Source organism: Hemisphaericaspora subhashii, assembly GCF_019202705.1.
Source record: "Hemisphaericaspora subhashii strain CBS 10753 chromosome Unknown scaffold101, whole genome shotgun sequence".
Taxonomy (NCBI): domain Eukaryota; kingdom Fungi; phylum Ascomycota; class Pichiomycetes; order Serinales; family Debaryomycetaceae; genus Hemisphaericaspora; species Hemisphaericaspora subhashii.
Window position 1 is genome coordinate 14,626 of NW_026057317.1, and position 17,561 is coordinate 32,186.

The 17,561-nt window shown below is 33.7% G+C and overlaps 9 protein-coding genes across 9 annotated transcripts; 3 read left to right on the forward strand and 6 right to left on the reverse strand. All coding sequences in view use genetic code 12, as the record gives it.

Annotated features, from left to right (window-relative positions):
* Positions 1-323: 323 nt before the first annotated feature.
* J8A68_003467 (phosphatidylinositol-binding protein) lies at positions 324-1,500 on the reverse strand (the record flags this gene model as incomplete). Its single annotated transcript, XM_049407326.1, has 2 exons — positions 324-1,189; positions 1,467-1,500. 2 exons carry the CDS (start codon positions 1,498-1,500, stop codon positions 324-326), a joined length of 900 nt encoding a protein of 299 aa, XP_049263231.1.
* Positions 1,501-2,553: 1,053 nt separating this feature from the next.
* J8A68_003468 (methionine aminopeptidase) lies at positions 2,554-3,804 on the reverse strand (the record flags this gene model as incomplete). The annotated part of the gene is made up of 1 exon (XM_049407327.1): positions 2,554-3,804. The coding sequence occupies one exon, from the start codon at positions 3,802-3,804 to the stop codon at positions 2,554-2,556; it is 1,251 nt and encodes a 416-aa protein (XP_049263232.1).
* Positions 3,805-4,303: 499 nt separating this feature from the next.
* J8A68_003469 (uncharacterized protein) lies at positions 4,304-5,656 on the reverse strand (the record flags this gene model as incomplete). The annotated part of the gene is made up of 1 exon (XM_049407328.1): positions 4,304-5,656. One exon carries the CDS (start codon positions 5,654-5,656, stop codon positions 4,304-4,306), a length of 1,353 nt encoding a protein of 450 aa, XP_049263233.1.
* A 923-nt stretch (positions 5,657-6,579) lies between these two features.
* On the forward strand, positions 6,580-8,337 carry ALG11 (alpha-1,2-mannosyltransferase; the record flags this gene model as incomplete). Its single annotated transcript, XM_049407329.1, has 1 exon — positions 6,580-8,337. One exon carries the CDS (start codon positions 6,580-6,582, stop codon positions 8,335-8,337), a length of 1,758 nt encoding a protein of 585 aa, XP_049263234.1.
* A 222-nt stretch (positions 8,338-8,559) lies between these two features.
* SEC27 (coatomer subunit beta') lies at positions 8,560-11,331 on the forward strand (the record flags this gene model as incomplete). Its single annotated transcript, XM_049407330.1, has 1 exon — positions 8,560-11,331. The coding sequence occupies one exon, from the start codon at positions 8,560-8,562 to the stop codon at positions 11,329-11,331; it is 2,772 nt and encodes a 923-aa protein (XP_049263235.1).
* A 786-nt stretch (positions 11,332-12,117) lies between these two features.
* J8A68_003472 (uncharacterized protein) lies at positions 12,118-13,149 on the reverse strand (the record flags this gene model as incomplete). Its single annotated transcript, XM_049407331.1, has 1 exon — positions 12,118-13,149. One exon carries the CDS (start codon positions 13,147-13,149, stop codon positions 12,118-12,120), a length of 1,032 nt encoding a protein of 343 aa, XP_049263236.1.
* A 324-nt stretch (positions 13,150-13,473) lies between these two features.
* On the forward strand, positions 13,474-14,127 carry RPL10A (60S ribosomal protein uL1; the record flags this gene model as incomplete). The annotated part of the gene is made up of 1 exon (XM_049407332.1): positions 13,474-14,127. One exon carries the CDS (start codon positions 13,474-13,476, stop codon positions 14,125-14,127), a length of 654 nt encoding a protein of 217 aa, XP_049263237.1.
* Positions 14,128-14,385: 258 nt separating this feature from the next.
* Positions 14,386-16,368, reverse strand: J8A68_003474 (putative GTPase; the record flags this gene model as incomplete). The annotated part of the gene is made up of 1 exon (XM_049407333.1): positions 14,386-16,368. One exon carries the CDS (start codon positions 16,366-16,368, stop codon positions 14,386-14,388), a length of 1,983 nt encoding a protein of 660 aa, XP_049263238.1.
* A 559-nt stretch (positions 16,369-16,927) lies between these two features.
* SAR1 (Arf family GTPase) lies at positions 16,928-17,500 on the reverse strand (the record flags this gene model as incomplete). Its single annotated transcript, XM_049407335.1, has 1 exon — positions 16,928-17,500. One exon carries the CDS (start codon positions 17,498-17,500, stop codon positions 16,928-16,930), a length of 573 nt encoding a protein of 190 aa, XP_049263239.1.
* Positions 17,501-17,561: the final 61 nt, after the last annotated feature.

Below are 17,561 nucleotides of genomic sequence, written 5' to 3' on the forward strand. Positions count from 1 at the left end.
AGTCCTTAGTGAGCTCAGAAAGATTAAAAGAGGTTGCGATGGGTAATCTCATGTAAATTTAACGATATAAGTAATATATCAATATAAAAAAGTATATAATTAATATAATTCATACAAAACTAAAGAATAATTAAATAGACAAAAGCAAGAGAGTAATATCATGACACTTCAACAATAAATTTCTGCAATATTAAACAGTAACGCCTAGTCAAAAACCTCTTTAATAATGATACCTTCAACATAGATGAACAAAAAATCCTAGTTAAACAAATATTCATTATCAAATTATTCATTGACAATATTTTTCTTCATGATTATGATGTTTAAAACACTAACCATCCAAGTAAGAAAGCAATCAAAACTAAAACTAAAGCCATAGGTAATGAGATTCCATTAACTGGTTCTTCAACGGCAACTTGTTGTCCACCACGTTTACCACCGGCATATTTCTCATTTTGATCCAATTTATAAGATAATGAACGGACTTGTTCTGCTAAAGCATCCAATTCACGTTGTAATTCGGGTGATGCTTGAGCTGCAGAAGAGGGGGCAACAGGGGAGGTGGGACCAGTCGAAGTAGCAATTGGTTGAACACGTTGTGGGATTTGTTGTGGAGCTTGTTGTGCCGGTTGTTGTTGGGGTTGGGGCTGAACAGGTTGTGGAACTTCTTGGGCTGGTTGAGCTGGTTTTGGTGTAACAACTGGAACAGATGAACGTACTGGGGATGCTTCTCTTGCAGCAAATGATTGATTTGGAGTTGATACAGTTTCATCAAAAGTTCTATTAACATTATTTGGTGATAATCTTTCTTTTTCTTCTAATATTTCGTCTTGTTGTTGATTATCAGCTCCAATACGATAATTAACTCTTAATTTCTTAGAAACTAATTGAGATTTATATTTAGCTTCTAAAAGTGACCATTTTTCACCTACAGTAGCTGGATCAGTTAATTCTGGAGCTGGTAAAGAAACCAATAAGAATTTATCTTTACATTTATAATCAGCAGGTAAAGGTTGTGAAAATCCTTGTAATATTACTGAAACAGGTAAAGATTCACCTGGATTAATGATACTAGCATTTGGTCTTACACAATACAATTTTGGTGCAGTAGTTTTCACTTTAAATGCCAATGGGGTATCTGTTGGGTTGGATAAAGTTAAATATTCCGTGGTTTGTTTGGTAAAGCTACCTATAGATTTAAGGATGTTAGTAAGTGGGGCTGAGAATAAAACACCTGTGTTAACCTCTACTATCCCTTGACAAATCCTTTAATTCAATTATAGCGTCAATGCCAATGGGGTATAAATAATGAGCTTCAACTTATTAATATTGTCAAATCATTTTGATATGTAAGTTGCCAAGTATTGAATTAGCATTTCAAATCACCAAATTATATGAATTTCTATCTAATTTGTCAATAGGGGGTAAAGAAAAGTAGTGTTAAACATAAATTGAATGAAACATACCTGAAAATTCTAATGTACTAGGGGATACTTCCATTGTGTGATATATGTGGTAATTTATTTATTGTAATGATAGATTTGTTGCTATAGTAGTATAAGTTGGTTGTAGTAAATTGTTAGTGGGAATTTTGAAACACGAATAACTGTAAAAATTAAAAATTAAAAATAAACTGCAAAAATAGAAGAATTTATTCAAAGTGTAAAATTATAATTTTAGTGAATGATTCCTGTTAGTTGTTTTTGTTTTTGTTACCTGTCAAAAAATACAAACTATGCTTTAATTAATTACACTGTAAACTTCTATGTGTGAAAAGTGACTATGAAAATTAAATGAGACTTACGTTGTCTTTTCAAAATTGAAGTAAAGAAAGAATGGAGTAGTTGTATTTATATAGATACAAATCAATTGATATTTAAAATATGAAAAAGTTAAAGGGTTTTTATAATTAAATCAACCAATTCTCACACTAAGAAATTTTAAGTTTTTGTACAACTAAAAAATTGTGTGTATATGTTTGTAAAAGCATATGGAATTTTTCATTCATTATCTCCACCATTATACACATACACTAAGTGGGGGAAACAATTACTCCCCCAGAATATCTAACTACAATTCTTCGTTGATTTAGAATCCTACATGGCTTCTTCTAGAATATCGTTTTCTTGGTTTGTTTGTTCTGTCTAATGTTTATGTAGCCATCCTGTTCTCTTTTGATCGCTCACTCACCTGACACACATCAGATTAAAGTTTACTGCAAAGAAATATCACACTACTACTACCCCTATCTCTATTTGATATTATATTACTTGCGCCTCCCAAGCGAGAACTATAAGATGTTCTCTTCTTTGTCTACTACAATATTTTGATATAATCACATGACTTTAAACCCATTAATTTCCGCATTGGGAAGTAACTTCCTATCCCCCGGTTTTCGCGGGGCATTCCCTCGCTTCATTGTAAAAGTAAACTCCGGTAACTACAAACCCTCTTGCAAGGCTTATCGATCATTCAATATCATCTATTAGAACACACACGCACCAGCCATACACAATATACATCCTACTTACTCTTTGAGGTGGGGTGATACCCCTAATAATCATCACCACGAGTAACAACTTCTTTTCTATGAGGATGCAACAATATAGTATGTTCATATTGAGCAGTATAACTACCTCTCTTATCCACAATGGGTGGATATTCTTCTACAATACCAGCTCTAACTAATTGATTCAATGCAAATAAATATTTATCTTCACCTGATCTTTCCAAATATCTACGACACCAAGGCAATGTCCCAAAATTAGCCTTAATATGATTCAATAATTGTCTCGATCTTTCAGATGGAGCACTTAAACCTTCAACACCTACATTCATTGCATAATGTGAACATTCACCTTCTGGAAGAACATATCCATTCCCAGTACTACCAAATGTTTCAATGGCAAATGTTTCACCTTCTTCCATCTTAGTCATATCTCCATTAGGTACAATTGGAACTGTTTTACCTGAATGAATAACAAATTCTCCAATATTATGACCATTAAGATTTCTAATACATTTAATAGGAATTAATTTCCCATTTTCTTCCATTTCATAAGATTCCATAACTTCTTGAATAGCAGCTCCAATATCATTCAATCTAACATCGATTCCCGATTCTTTAACTCCAGTATTCGTAGCTTCTTTAACTGCCTTCATAATCGCATCATATTTCCCCGTTTCATTAAATGTCATCGTAAACGCAGAATCACAAATTCTACCATTTACATGCACACCAATATCAACCTTCATAATATCATCTTGACTCAAACATAATTTATCCCCCGTATTTGGAGTATAATGAGCAGCAACATGATTCAATGATAATCCAGTCGGGAATCCAACCCCTGATTTTAAAGTATGTTCATTGCCCGCATATGTCCGAACTGAATCCTCAATCAAATTGGCAATTTCAATCATGGTCATTCCTGGTTTGATTGATGATTGGGCTTTATGTCTTACTCGACGATGAATTTCGGCACCTTTTCGGAAATCTTCCCATTTGTTGTTTTGTTGTCGATCTAAATAACGTAATTCTTCTGAGGTTGTACGATGGGAATTTACATCGAGGGGATAATCCATCCATTCACCTTCAGGGAAGATTCCATCTGGATAGGATGAATCAATGGAGACTAACTTCTTCTTTTTCTTTTTATTCTTTTTCTTTTTGGTAGTGGTGGTGCCGGTACTGTCTTCTTCTTTTGGTTCTGGTGATGCTTCTGGGGAGCCATTGTCCTTGTTGTCGTTGATTTTTAAATCATTGACTTTGGATTCTATTTCTACTTGTTCCTCGGCTGACATTTTCAAGTGATGAGTTTGGATGAAAGAAGGATGGTATAAGGTTCCTTCGGAGATGCAAAGAAAAAATTACCAGTGAGATGATGGAAGGTTGACTAATTTTACACGACCATCAATATGCTAAGTTACCTTGATTCAATCGTTTCTATATCGCATATAATGTATAATTCTCTTTTAAGATTGTCTATAGATCCTTAACTTCTTAGTAAAAATCACCCGCAAATCTACAAGATTGATAAATAAGAGATAGGATACACTGATATCTGTGTGCACCGATAAATAGTGGATGTGTCAGCCTCGCATCCACACACCTCATTAAACATTCCCCATTCCTTCCACCACTTTAAATCTGTAAAAAACGTATATTATAATAAAGGTTAAAGAATATCAAACAATAATTATATCCTAATACATTCTATAAAATACAAAATTCCCAAATAATTACGGAATCCAAAAAGAAATGAAACAAACAGCGTCCCAACCCCTTCATTATTCCACACCTTTATTCTTTTTGACCCCCATCACCATGATGATTAAACAATACTTTATTAAAATTTAACATCTTGCCATCCACTTTACTACTCCCTCCTCTTGGAGTATTATTCCCATTCATCAAACTATTAAAATCCGGCGTCTTTAACAAATTCCTCGCATTTATACTAGCAGTCCCCCCGGGGGAAGGTGTAAAGAAATTCACATAATCATTCATATTGAAACCCGTTGGGGTTAACGTTAAGCCCAGACTAGGTAATCCTGTTCCACCGGCGTTTAAATTGTTGAGGAAGGGGGTTAGACGATTTTGGGGAGTTCTTGTATTGGCAAGGGTTCCGTTTATGCCACCTGCACGCTGTTTTGGTGTGACTGGTGGTGGAGGATGAGGGGCGAGGAATGTGGGTTGAGTTGGGGGTGGTTGTTGTTTGATGGCGCGGGGAGTGTGGTTGGAATAGTAGGGTTTGGCGGGGGAGGGAGAGGTGGCTAAATACATGAGTAAATCGGCTCCTTCAGTGTCGGTGTTGAATGGTTGTGGTTGTTGGTGTTGGTGATTGTGATTGTGGGATGATCTTGGTTGGGTCGGGGTTTTCATTATTTGATTGGAAGAGAAATTTGGATCTTTTTTGGGCGGTGAAGTTGGAGTGGTCTGTCTATCAATTGGGATTTTTGTGTTGTTGATTGTGTTGTTGTTGTTGTTGTTATCGGTTAAGTCTATAGATGGTTTTAATGAATGTTGTTGATGTGTTCTTGATGGACTAATTTCTTCCAATATCATTCGTTTACCAGGTGAAGATCTTCTCTTTTTAGTTGGGGAATCAAGATGACTATCATCCGAGTCATTGGTCATGGTATTCTTTAATGGAGATGAAGCCAAATACATCGCAGCCGGTGTTCTTATATGAGTTGGAGATTTCCCATTTGGTGAATATAAATTCGTAGACGGAGACGATGACATATGTTGATTAGGTGAATAATCTCCGGTTTTATTGATGTTATTTTTCATTAGATATCCTTTCAAAGGTGATGATTTGGGTATGGAAGGTCTTCTTACATTTGTGGGAGATAATGCTTGTTTGGCAGTTATACTAGCTTTTGAAAGTTTCTTCTTTAATTGACGCGCAATTTTTTCAAGTTCTTCCTTTTTCAATGGGGTTTTCAATTTGGAGCCGGAGGAAGTTGTTGAATTTATGGATGAGAATGATATATCATTTGATTCTGGAGATGTGATTGAAGACGTGTTACTTCCATTGGAAAGATTGGTAGTTTTTGAATTCATGAATGGAGAATTGCCAGACATTGTGCTCGTGTTGCTATTACTAGATTGTGAATTTATGGATGTGTTTTCTCTTAGAGTTCTGTTCATACTAGTACAGGTAGTAGTAGTAGTGTAATGTACTATCAGACTAAATGTTGAACTTTTCAGTTTAATTTATAAAAGTCTGTGTTTCTTTTGGGAATGCCAGTCGTCGGAGGATGTGGCTTGGGTAGATGTTAAACGATTGACCTAGCTGGTAGTAAACTGTATGATTTAGATATATTGAAAGCCTGAAAAGAAAGTCAAATATGTCGAAACTTAAAACAAGGAGTTAAAATTCCAAATGGAAAGAAAGAAACAAAGGTAGAGTGGGATTGTGAAATAAAAACTTGAAAGAATGATTGTAAAATGAAATTGATTTTAATGAGTGACTGACAAACTTTTTTTCCGGTTCCTTTGTACAATGTGAGTGATGAATAAAATTAAATACGCGTATAGCAAATACTTGATTATGTAATCGAAGTAATTTATCCCAATTAGGAAACATAATTAATTACAGATTTTATGAATACCTCATTGACAACTTTAATGACTACAAAGTCAAGAATTATAAATAATAATAATATATATCACCACCATACCACTCGCCCAATTTGCTGGTATTTCCTCCCCCCCCTATTTTTAACCCTTTCGTATTTTACATTGACTATTCCACTGTGGTTGATGTTGCAATTGAGCACGTAAGAAATTGCAAAAAGTCTTGTGTAATACCAGGCAAACAATGATAAATGGCTTATACCTCGAACAGACATTCTACATTCAGAGAACCGTACTAAGTGTCATTGCTTGTTCAATTGATGTGTCAAATCTGATGATTCCTGCCAGCACACGACTTTTTCAACTTTTTCACTCACTGAACAAGTTGAACATTATGCACGACTTATTTGTAATAAAGGGATTCAGATTCCACTTAGAAACAGTCAGATAGTCAGCTCCATATAAACACTAAGTCCATAATATCAATCGTGACAATGTGGTTGATAATAAGCGTGATATTAGTGGTACTCATTATCCGTCAGTTGATAAGTAGGATTATCCCGAAGTTTCTTCTTGTATCTCACAAGAATTTGACAGATCAAATCAACAATAATGATATTTCAAATATTAAACATCGAAAATCAAGTACTCGTCGTCAATTGATACTTACAAGTGAAAATCCATCATATTATACCAATTATTTAAGTAATAAAATAACAATAAATCCCAATGACAAACAAACCCCAAGATTCGATGAATCCTTCCCTAATAAAACCATACATGGATTCTTTCATCCATATGCAAATAATGGAGGAGGTGGTGAACGAGTACTTTGGCAAGCTGTCAAGGCTACCTTATTAGCTCGATCAGAAAATATTGTAGTCATATATACGACGAATATTGAATCACTGCCAGAAGAAATTTTGCGTAAAGCTGGAGATAAGTTTCAAATTTCAGATATGGATTCAACCAGAATTGTATTTCTTTATTTAAAAAGATTTGCAAATTTAATTGATGGGAATTATTGGAAGAGGTTTACATTAGTTGGACAATTGTTGGGAAGTGTATTATTAGCTGGAGAAGCTTTATTTGCACTTTCACCTGATGTATGGATAGATACTATGGGACTTCCAGGTAGTTATTTGATTATGGCATTACTTTTCAAAGGTCCAATTTTGGCATATAATCATTATCCAATTATTCAAAATGATATGTTTAATAAATTGAAATTTAAGAAATTTGATGATTTAAATAAATTAAGATTAAGTGTACGGGATTTTTTTGAATTGGGGAAATTTATTTATTGGTCAATATTATATTATTTTTATGTATATTTGGGTTCAATGGTAGATATTGGGTTAGCTAATGGAACTTGGACATTTAATCATTTACAAGATATATGGTATTTGAATCTGGCTTTAGGTCATAAATTAGAAATATTATATCCACCTTGTGGAACCGAATTCTTGACTACAAATACTGATCCAACTGTTCCTCGGGAGAATAAATTATTATACTTGGCTCAATTCAGACCTGAAAAGCGTCATTCTTTAATATTGAAAGAGTATCAGGAGTTCTTATCTTCTAATTTCCCCAATGTTTCCAAACCAACCGAGCAAATCCCAACTATTGTATTTGCTGGTTCATGTAGAACCAAAGATGATACTGCTACCCTCAATAATTTGAAAGACGAGGTTTCAAAATTGAAATTGGATAATTTTGTCGAATTTGCCATTGATATTTCTTATGATGAAGTTGTTTCTTGGTTATCAAGATGTAAATTCGGACTCAATGCCATGTGGAATGAACATTTTGGAATTGGAGTGGTCGAATATATGGCAAGAGGAGCTATTCCAATTGTACATGCCTCGGCTGGACCATTGATGGATATTGTTACTGGTAGTCAAACGATTGATTGGCATAATGATTCTGGATTCTTTTTCAAGAGTATGGATGATCCCGATCTTGATCCAAGTATTCAAGATAAGGAAGAAACTGAAGGATATATCAATTTTGAAATTGTGAAAGGTGATCAAATTGTGAAATTTCCTACTTTTAAAACTCTCTTGACTGAATTATATGTGAATAATACTGAATCGATTAGTGAAGATAGACTTAATAAGATGAGACTTAACGGACAAGAAGTTGTGAAACAGAAGTTTTCAAATAAGGTATTTACAGAGAAATGGATTGAATATATGAATGAGATACAAGAGTTATATACAATTTATAGAGAAGAAAGGAATATGTAATTAGTATATAAATAAGTTTATAGATGTATAGGAACCATGATAGTCGTGTAAACTGTTCAAAAATCCCACAGTGTATTACCGTGTTAACTTTCTTGTTGAAAAAAAAATGGCAACAGAGCCTCAACTGACAATCAGAGTGCGTGGGTGTTGTTGAATTTCTATTGAACAAAGAACGACAAGTCAATTATTCATACAAACAACTATTTAGAAGAAGTACACAAGATGAAGTTGGACGTTGTTAAACAATTTTCTACTCGTTCAGACAGAGTTAAGGGAATTGATTTCCATCCTACTGAACCATGGATTTTAACCACTTTATATAATGGTAAGATTGAAATTTGGTCATATGCTACCAATACATTAGTTAAATCAATCCAAGTAACTGAATTGCCTGTACGTACTGGTAAGTTTATTGCTCGTAAGAATTGTATAGTAGTTGGATCAGATGATTTCCAAATCAGAGTTTATAATTATAATACTGGTGAAAAAATCACTCAATATGAAGCTCATCCAGATTATATTAGAAGCATTGCGGTACATCCATCTAAACCATATATCTTAACTGCAAGTGATGATTTAACTGTTAAATTATGGAATTGGGAAAATAATTGGAAATTAGAACAAACTTTTGAAGGACATCAACATTATGTTATGAGCGTTAATTTTAATCCAAAAGATCCAAATACTTTTGCGCTGGCATGTTTAGATAGAACCGTGAAAATTTGGTCTTTGGGTTCTTCACAACCTAATTTCACATTGATTGCCCATGATACAAAGGGGGTAAATTATGTTGATTATTATCCTCAAGCTGATAAACCGTATTTGATTACTTCTTCAGATGATAAAACAATTAAAATCTGGGATTATCAAACTAAATCTTGTGTTGCTACTTTAGAAGGACATTTAGCTAATGTTTCTTTTGCTATCTTCCATCCTGAATTACCATTGATTGTTTCTGGTTCTGAAGATGGTACTGTTAGATTCTGGAATTCAAATACTTTTAAATTAGAAAAATCTATCAATTATAGTTTAGAAAGAGTATGGTGTATTGGAATTTTACCTAAATCGAATCTTATTGCTGCCGGGTTTGATTCCGGATTTGTTATTATCAAATTAGGTAATGAAGAACCATTATTCTCAATGGATTCAAATCAAAAATTAATCTATGGGAAAAATTCCGAAGTTTTCCAATCAATTATCAAACCTTCCTCTTCAGAAGGTTTGAAAGATGGTGAATCATTATCGATACAACAAAGAGAATTAGGTACAATTGAAATATTCCCACAATCTTTGACTCATTCTCCAAATGGTAGATATGCAGCCGTATGTGGTGATGGTGAATATATCGTCTATACAGCTTTAGCCTGGAGATCAAAAGCTTATGGTAAGGCTTTGGATTTCTGTTGGAATACTCATGATTCTTCTGCTGCTTGTCCATATGCTATTCGTGAATCAAATGTTTCAGTTAAGATTTTCAAGAATTTCCAAGAAACTTTGGTTCTTGATTTGATTTATCAAGCGGATAAAATCTTCCCAGGTGCTTTATTAGGGGTTAAGCTGGAAGGTTGTATTTCATTTTATGATTGGGAACATGGTAAATTAGTAAGAAGAGTGGATTTGGATGATGATATTACCGATGTTATCTGGTCTGATAATGGTGAATTGTTAGCTATAGTTACTACTTCTAGCGTAGGTGAAAATAGTGGAATTGGTGGTAAGAAGAATGATGAAACATACTTTTTAAGTTATAATCATGAAGTATTTGAAGAAGCTTTTGAAAAGGATGAATTGGATACTGAAGAAGGTGCTGAATCTGCATTTGATGTATTATATACTTTGCCAACTTCAGAATCAATCTTATCGGGTAAATTCATTGGGGATGTCTTTGTCTATACTACTGCAACCACTAATAGATTAAATTATTTCGTTGGTGGTGAAGTAATAAACTTGGGTCATTTTGATCATAAATTCTATATTATTGGATATAAAGCTACTGATGGTAAATTATATTTAATTGACAAATCTTTTGATGTTGTATCTTGGTATGTAAATGCAGAAATGTTGGAATTACAAACATTAGTAATGAGAGGTGATTTAGAACAATATGCTTCCAAAACAATAACTGATGAAGAAACCGGTGAGGAAATACCTGATTTATCCACTGTTTCCATGGAAAACTTATCAGAAGAATATCTTGGTGTTATTTCTGAATTCAATAAGACCGAATTGAATCAATTATCTCGTTTCTTTGAAAAATTAGGATATTTGGCACTTTCATTTGCCCTTTCTCAAGATTTTGATTCTAAATTTGAAATTTCCCTTTCAACTGGTAATTTAAAACAAGCTTATGAATTACTATCACAAAATCAAAAACAAAATCCTTCAACCGCATTAGCAAATACTAATAAATGGAAGAAATTGGGTGATTTGGCTTTAAATAAATGGCAGATAAGGTTGGCACAAGAATCATTCTGGTTAGCCAATGATTATTCTTCGTTATTATTATTATTGTCATCATCTAACAATAAGCCAGATTTAATTAAATTGGCCACTGAATGTGAATCAAAAGGGAAATATAATATAGCATGGCAAGCATGGTGGTTGACTGGCGATAAGCAAAAATGTTTGGATTTATTGGTTAAAAGTGAAAGATATACTGAAGCTGCCTTATTTGCAGCCAATTATGGTTTTGATGCTACTAAAGTCCAAGAAGTTGTCAATCTTTGGAAGAAATCTTTGATTGGGAAGAATAAAGAGAAAATTGCTGATAGATTGTTGGATAACTTTGCACAATTATCTGTTAATGGAACTGATGCTGCTCCATTGATTGATCTTGAACAAGGTGGAAACCCAATCCCAGCTCCAGTCCCTGTTGCAGCTGCGGTTCCAGAAACCCAAGAGGAAGAAGTTAGATATGAAGAAGAGGATAATTCGCCAGAAGAGATTGATGATGAATTTTATGATGAAGTGGAAGAAGAAGATCTTTTGGTCTAGATTTACAGACTGTAGAAGTTCATTTATAAAAATTTTGTATAATTCATAGTGTTATCATTTTTTTTTTACTTTACAAATATATTTTGTTAATTCTTGATTGTTTCTCTAAGGGGTTTCCAGTAGTTGAGTTTTAAGTTGTTATCCTTTACTGAACTCTATATTTACTTGTTGCAACCACAAGTATTCGTACGCAAGATCTAATTGGACCTTTTTTTATAATTGGAACGAATAATTATGGAATCCAAAAGATAAGGCTATTTCTACTATGAAATGGTTTTATATCAGAAATAGTCTTATACATTTATTGTATCAGAGAATATATAAAGCCAAGGCAATTATGTATTTACAGGTCTGATTTTTTCTTGGTTTGTTTATTGTCTTTGCAGGTTTGATGGATGGCTGCAAAAAAAGAAAATCCTAGAATAATTAATTATCAGGAAAAAAAAAACTTCTTCCTTAAAGATGAATAATGTTCACTATTATTGGAAGCAAAAGACAATAGTAGTAGGGCAATCTCCGCTTATCGTATCTAAATATGGAATATGGTAAGTCTGGGAGCGGGTTGATAATTTAATTGCGCTATTCGTTGGTGTTGAAATTACCTGCCTCTCTCTATCAAGTCTTTCTGGAGGAAGGGTGCTAACATCAAGGCTAGACCCAAAGAAGAATTTCCCCATATCGTTCGAAAAGTTCTGTCTCCATTCAAGTGCCCAAGCGCTTTTCCCACTTTGAATGAAATTATTCTGGAAGTTTAACTGATTTTCCCTGGTAATTTCCTGTATATTGTTATATTTTCATGTTAAAGATATCAGAAATTGTATACTCGCCATCTTGCTTTTTGTGTTTACATAAATAGATCATATCTTGTGGTTGAGCTTTGATTTCAGGATGAGAATTAATTCGTTCAACAACTTTAAACACCTTGTTCAATCTTCTGTTCAATAAATGAATTTCCTTATCATGAGGAAATACACGAGACAATCGTAAAAGGAATTTTCCACCTGGTTTTAGTGCATTACAAGTCAACATCAATGCAGCATCAGCTAAATCTAATGACGCTTTTCCTGGAGATAAAACGGAATTATTCAATGGAGAATTATTGTTTAGTCTATTATATGGCATACTCCAACTCCTACTATAAAAACCATCTGTTTGCATACCTGGTTTTGATAGATCAGATATGACCAAATCAGTTCGAAAATCGACATTTTGTAAATCTAATTCTGAGTCTGGTAGTTTTGGACTTAGGTTTAAATGAGCGAGATCTTTGTTGACTTCGTCTAGTTTATGATCTAGCATAGATTCTTCTTGTTCTTTGGTGAAATATGATTTTGGTTCAATAGTATCCTCTGGTTGTAACTTAGGTAAACCCACTTTTAGGGATTGTCCCCACGTGAATTCCTTTAGATGATTAATGACAAGTGCTTGAGAACTTTTGGAAAATATATTCCCTTGGATTGTGGATACTCCAGGAGGTGGGGTTTGGAATAAGATATCAAATCCAAGGACATGACAACCACTATCTGCTAATGAACCGTCAATACCATGCAAGTGAGTTAGTTGATGAACCGTATATTCCATCCAATTTCCAGGGACCCAACCAATATCTAGGACTTTTTTAACTGATGGGTCTATAATGATGAACTTCCTATCTAACTCTGCTAGATAATTATAACTATCAATACCATGGCTTTTTATGATTTCTTCGATGCTTCTCTTCTTGGCAAAGGAATTTTGTCCATGCTTTGCAAGAGTACTATGGCTAGTCGTGAAACATCGTATGCTTAGGTGAATGTTTCCCAAGTATCTTTGTATCATATTTCCATTGGTGTATAGTTTGTACTGTTGATTTACTTTACTCCATATAATCAAACAACGGACATTCCATATCGCCACAAATATGATTCATGATGACGTGTCTAGGGCTGAGCCCTAATTCTTGTTCTTGTGCACGTGATTTTAAATTGTAACCGAAAAACAAATTTTCTTTCATCACATCTCTCACTTCGCAAGGTTTCCCTTTAAATTTTTTTTTTCACCATCACATCTTTCAATCAGTTTAGTCTTATTTCTTCTTCATCCTCGTCGAATCAGTTTTTACATACCAATTCTTTTTGGGAGACGAAATATCCATAACTAATCATGTCTAAGATCACCAGTTCCCACGTTCGTGAAAACGTTCACAAATTATTAGAATTCTCCAATGAAACTAAAAAGAGAAACTTTTTAGAAACCGTTGAATTACAAGTTGGTTTAAAGAACTATGACCCTCAAAGAGATAAACGTTTCTCTGGTACTTTAAAATTACCTCAAGTTCCAAGACCAAACATGACCATCTGTATTTTTGGTGATGCTTTCGATGTCGACAGAGCTAAGTCTGTTGGTGTTGATGCCATGTCTGTTGATGATTTGAAGAAATTAAACAAGAACAAGAAGTTAATTAAGAAATTAGCTAAGAAATACAATGCTTTCATTGCTTCTGAAGTCTTGATTAAACAAATCCCAAGATTGTTAGGTCCAACTTTATCTAAGGCTGGTAAGTTCCCAACCCCAGTCTCTCATAATGATGATTTATATGGTAAGGTTACTGATGTTAAATCTACCATCAAGTTCCAATTAAAGAAGGTCTTATGTTTAGCCGTTGCTATTGGTAACGTTGAAATGGAAGAAGATGTCTTGGTTAACCAAATCATGATGGCTGCTAACTTCTTGGTTTCTTTATTAAAGAAGAACTGGCAAAATGTTGGTTCCTTGGTTATTAAATCTACCATGGGTCCATCTTTCAGAATCTACTAAATTAGTTATAGTTTAAGAATTCTAACTATAGGTTAGAGTTTTATGTATAATAAATTATTCTAATGATGATGATAAAAATAACTTTGTAGACTGTAAATTGAAAGCGATGAATATCGCTTTCGACTGGCTTGATCTATACTGCGAAACGTACTAGTAAAGACAACCCCGGCTTATCGGAAACTTTTATATTCCATCTCATTCCAATCTATAATGCTTATCCATTCGTAAAAACTAAATATCTAAACTAACTACACAAAATCAATAACCAACAACTCTAACTTTCTTATCCTGTTTCTTATTCTTTTTATTATGTTTCTTATTCTTCCCGGACTCTCCTTCCTTTTTATGAAACGGACTAAGAAATTTCCCTTGTACACCATTCATCTTAAAAAATTCCCGATCTAAATCATCCCCGGCACTTTCCAACCCAGCTTGTTTCCCACCATAAAACAACGTTTTTGGTTTTTCACTACTACCACTACCATCTTGTGTAGCTGTTGCACCACCTATATGCATTGAGAAATTCAATCTTGATAAATCTTTGGATAATTCAAACTCATCAAGATTTATACCTTTATGTTGAATAGCAGCCATGATTTGTTGTTGTCTAGTTTCAGGTAAATTATGTAAATTATATAATTCTCGATTAAATTCACGACATTCTTCTAATAAAGGTATAGTCCATTCATCATCACCAGTTTGTTTTGGAGGTGGGTTTACATATAATAATTTCCCATTAACATAATCTTTCAAAATATATCTCGAAGCTCTAGGTTCATCGGCCGATCCAAACCCTTGGGTCATATATCCTCTTGCTCTAGCATATGCATTCAATAATTCCCTAGCGGTAGGATATTCTCCATTCCCACCATCTTCGATTTTTTGAATGGGGATGTGGATACCATATACTGCTTCCAAGAAGAATTTGGGAATACGTTGACAAACAAGTGAGGTTGGGGGGATATGTTCACGTAATTGATCAATTGGAAGGACACCATTACATACTAATTCACCGTTGGTGTATGCGAAATTTGGGAATACTAAACCGGGACAATCACAAAGAAGGACATCGGGGGAAAGATGGATGGTTTGGAAATGTTTGGTTTTCCCCGGGGTGGAAGAAACGGAGACTTTTTTGGAACCGACTAATGCATTGATGGTGGAGGATTTACCGACATTAGGATATCCTACTAACCCGATTTGAAGTTTTCTGTCGGGGAATTCTGGGTCTTGGTCGAATTTGGGGGCTTCTTGCATGAATAATTGTTCTAATTCTTCGATTTTTAAAATTCGAATAGAATCATTGGTCTCAATTTCTTCTGGTTCTGAGGTAACCGTTGTTGGGACATAGTCTGGATCACGTTGTAACATTTCTAATTCTTCTTTTTCCTTTTCTAATAATTCATTTGCTTTCGCAGCTGAAAAGAATACGAAATTGATTTTTTTAATTTTGAAATATTCTGACCAAGCAAGACGTTGATTTCTAGTTAATAAATCAGCTTTATTCACCAATAATAAATTCTTTTTAGTTTTGTTATGTTCAGGTTCACTTAAATCATTTACATATCTTTCTAAATCAATACATCTGAATGCCAACGGGTCTCTAGCATCAACAATTTGTACAATTAAATCACATCTTTCAACCACTCTCCATAATTGTTTCCAAACTTCTAAATTTCTTTCAAATGGAGTTAATAATAAATCGTTATTTTCAGTTAATGCTGCTAATTGTCTTCTCCATTCTAAAAATGCTAAATTTTCTTGTCTATCAATTTGAAGTTTGGATTGATCTTTAGTCCATTTAGGTCGTTTTGGAATAGTTAATTTATTTTCAAATACCAAATGTTTTTGTCTCATTGCAATCATTTCTTCACCAGTTAAAAGACCAGATTGATTTACAATACTTGTATTTCCAACTTTAATAATCTTAACTTGTTGACCTTTTTCAGCAGTAAAATCAGTATCAGCAAGAGTAGCAGTATTCAAAAATTCATCTAACGCAGTTTCTTGAGTAACAGATCTTAATTTCACCCAATCAGCTTCCTTTTTATCCGTAGTGAATCTCATTTCTCCATCGGGTAAATATTGAATTTGATTTTCTTGTCTACGTTGATTAGCAATTGATCTACCTAATCCAATTACATTTTTATTTTTATGTTGGATTGGTTTTGGTCCCTTTGGAGCCTTCCATTTCTTTTGTTCTGGATGAAGAGATACTTTATTAGCCCCGTGCTCACTCATGATGTGTCTTTCTACTTGAATGGGTATAAGATAGTAGTAGTAGTAGAAGTAGCAATGGTCGTAAAAATAAAATTAGTAAGAGGGATGAGCTGAAAAGTTTACCTAAGAAAAAATATTATATATGGTTGTCGTGTGAGAACCAATATAGATCTCCAAGCGATAGACTCTTGTTAGTGTGTATGATCTGATACTGATATGAACAATGAGTTTAGATGCATATGAATGAGAGATATGCTCTCAAATGACGAATGCGATTCCTATAGTGGTTTTAGTCAGTCAATAGAGAAATTCAATTTTAAACGGTAAGGATCAGGGTAAAGGATAGAGATGGCAGGCGAGCGATATCGAACTCTAATGAAAGTAATTAAATAATTAATTAAAGATTGTTATCATTTTCTCTACAAACTGATAAATGAACAAACTATTTAATTCGATATTAATATTAAAGGATGATAGACAATGATGAATTGAAAATAAAGTTATCAAAAAATATAGGTAACCGGGGGAAGGGGGGCGGCAGGTGGATGTCTTTGTGAGTTAGTGGTATGTTGGACGACGTCTAAATATATTGAGATAACCATTTAAAGGCATCACCATAACCAGATCTCATGACAACAGAAACCATAAATACTTCAATTGGTCTTTGACCTTCAGGTAATTTACCAGTTTCTTTACCAGTTGTATTATATAAGCCAAGGGCATTTTTCAAATCCATTTCATTAGCAGCAGTTGGGACATCAATCTTATTACCTAAAATGACAAAAGGAACATGACTTAATTCTTCTATTTTAAATAAAGATTCTAATTCTGCTTTACTTTCAGCAAATCTTTCTGGATCAGCAGCATCAACTAAAAAGACAATACCATTAACTTCAGGGAAATAATCTTTCCATAATCTTCTAGCTTGTTGATGTCCACCTAAATCGAAAGTAGTGAATCTTACAGAACCAATAGCTAATTCTTCTGAAGTAGGATGTAAAGTTGGTTGTAATGTTGCTAATCTATCATTCTTTAACATATGTAATAAAGTAGTTTTACCAGCATTATCTAAACCTAAGAATAATAATTTTGCATGTTTATTCCATAATCCTAATGATGCTAAAACATCTTGAAACCAATCAAAGAGCCACATCGTTTACTTTATACTAATTGTATACTTTCTATAGGTTTAATCAAACTTGGAAAGAAATGAA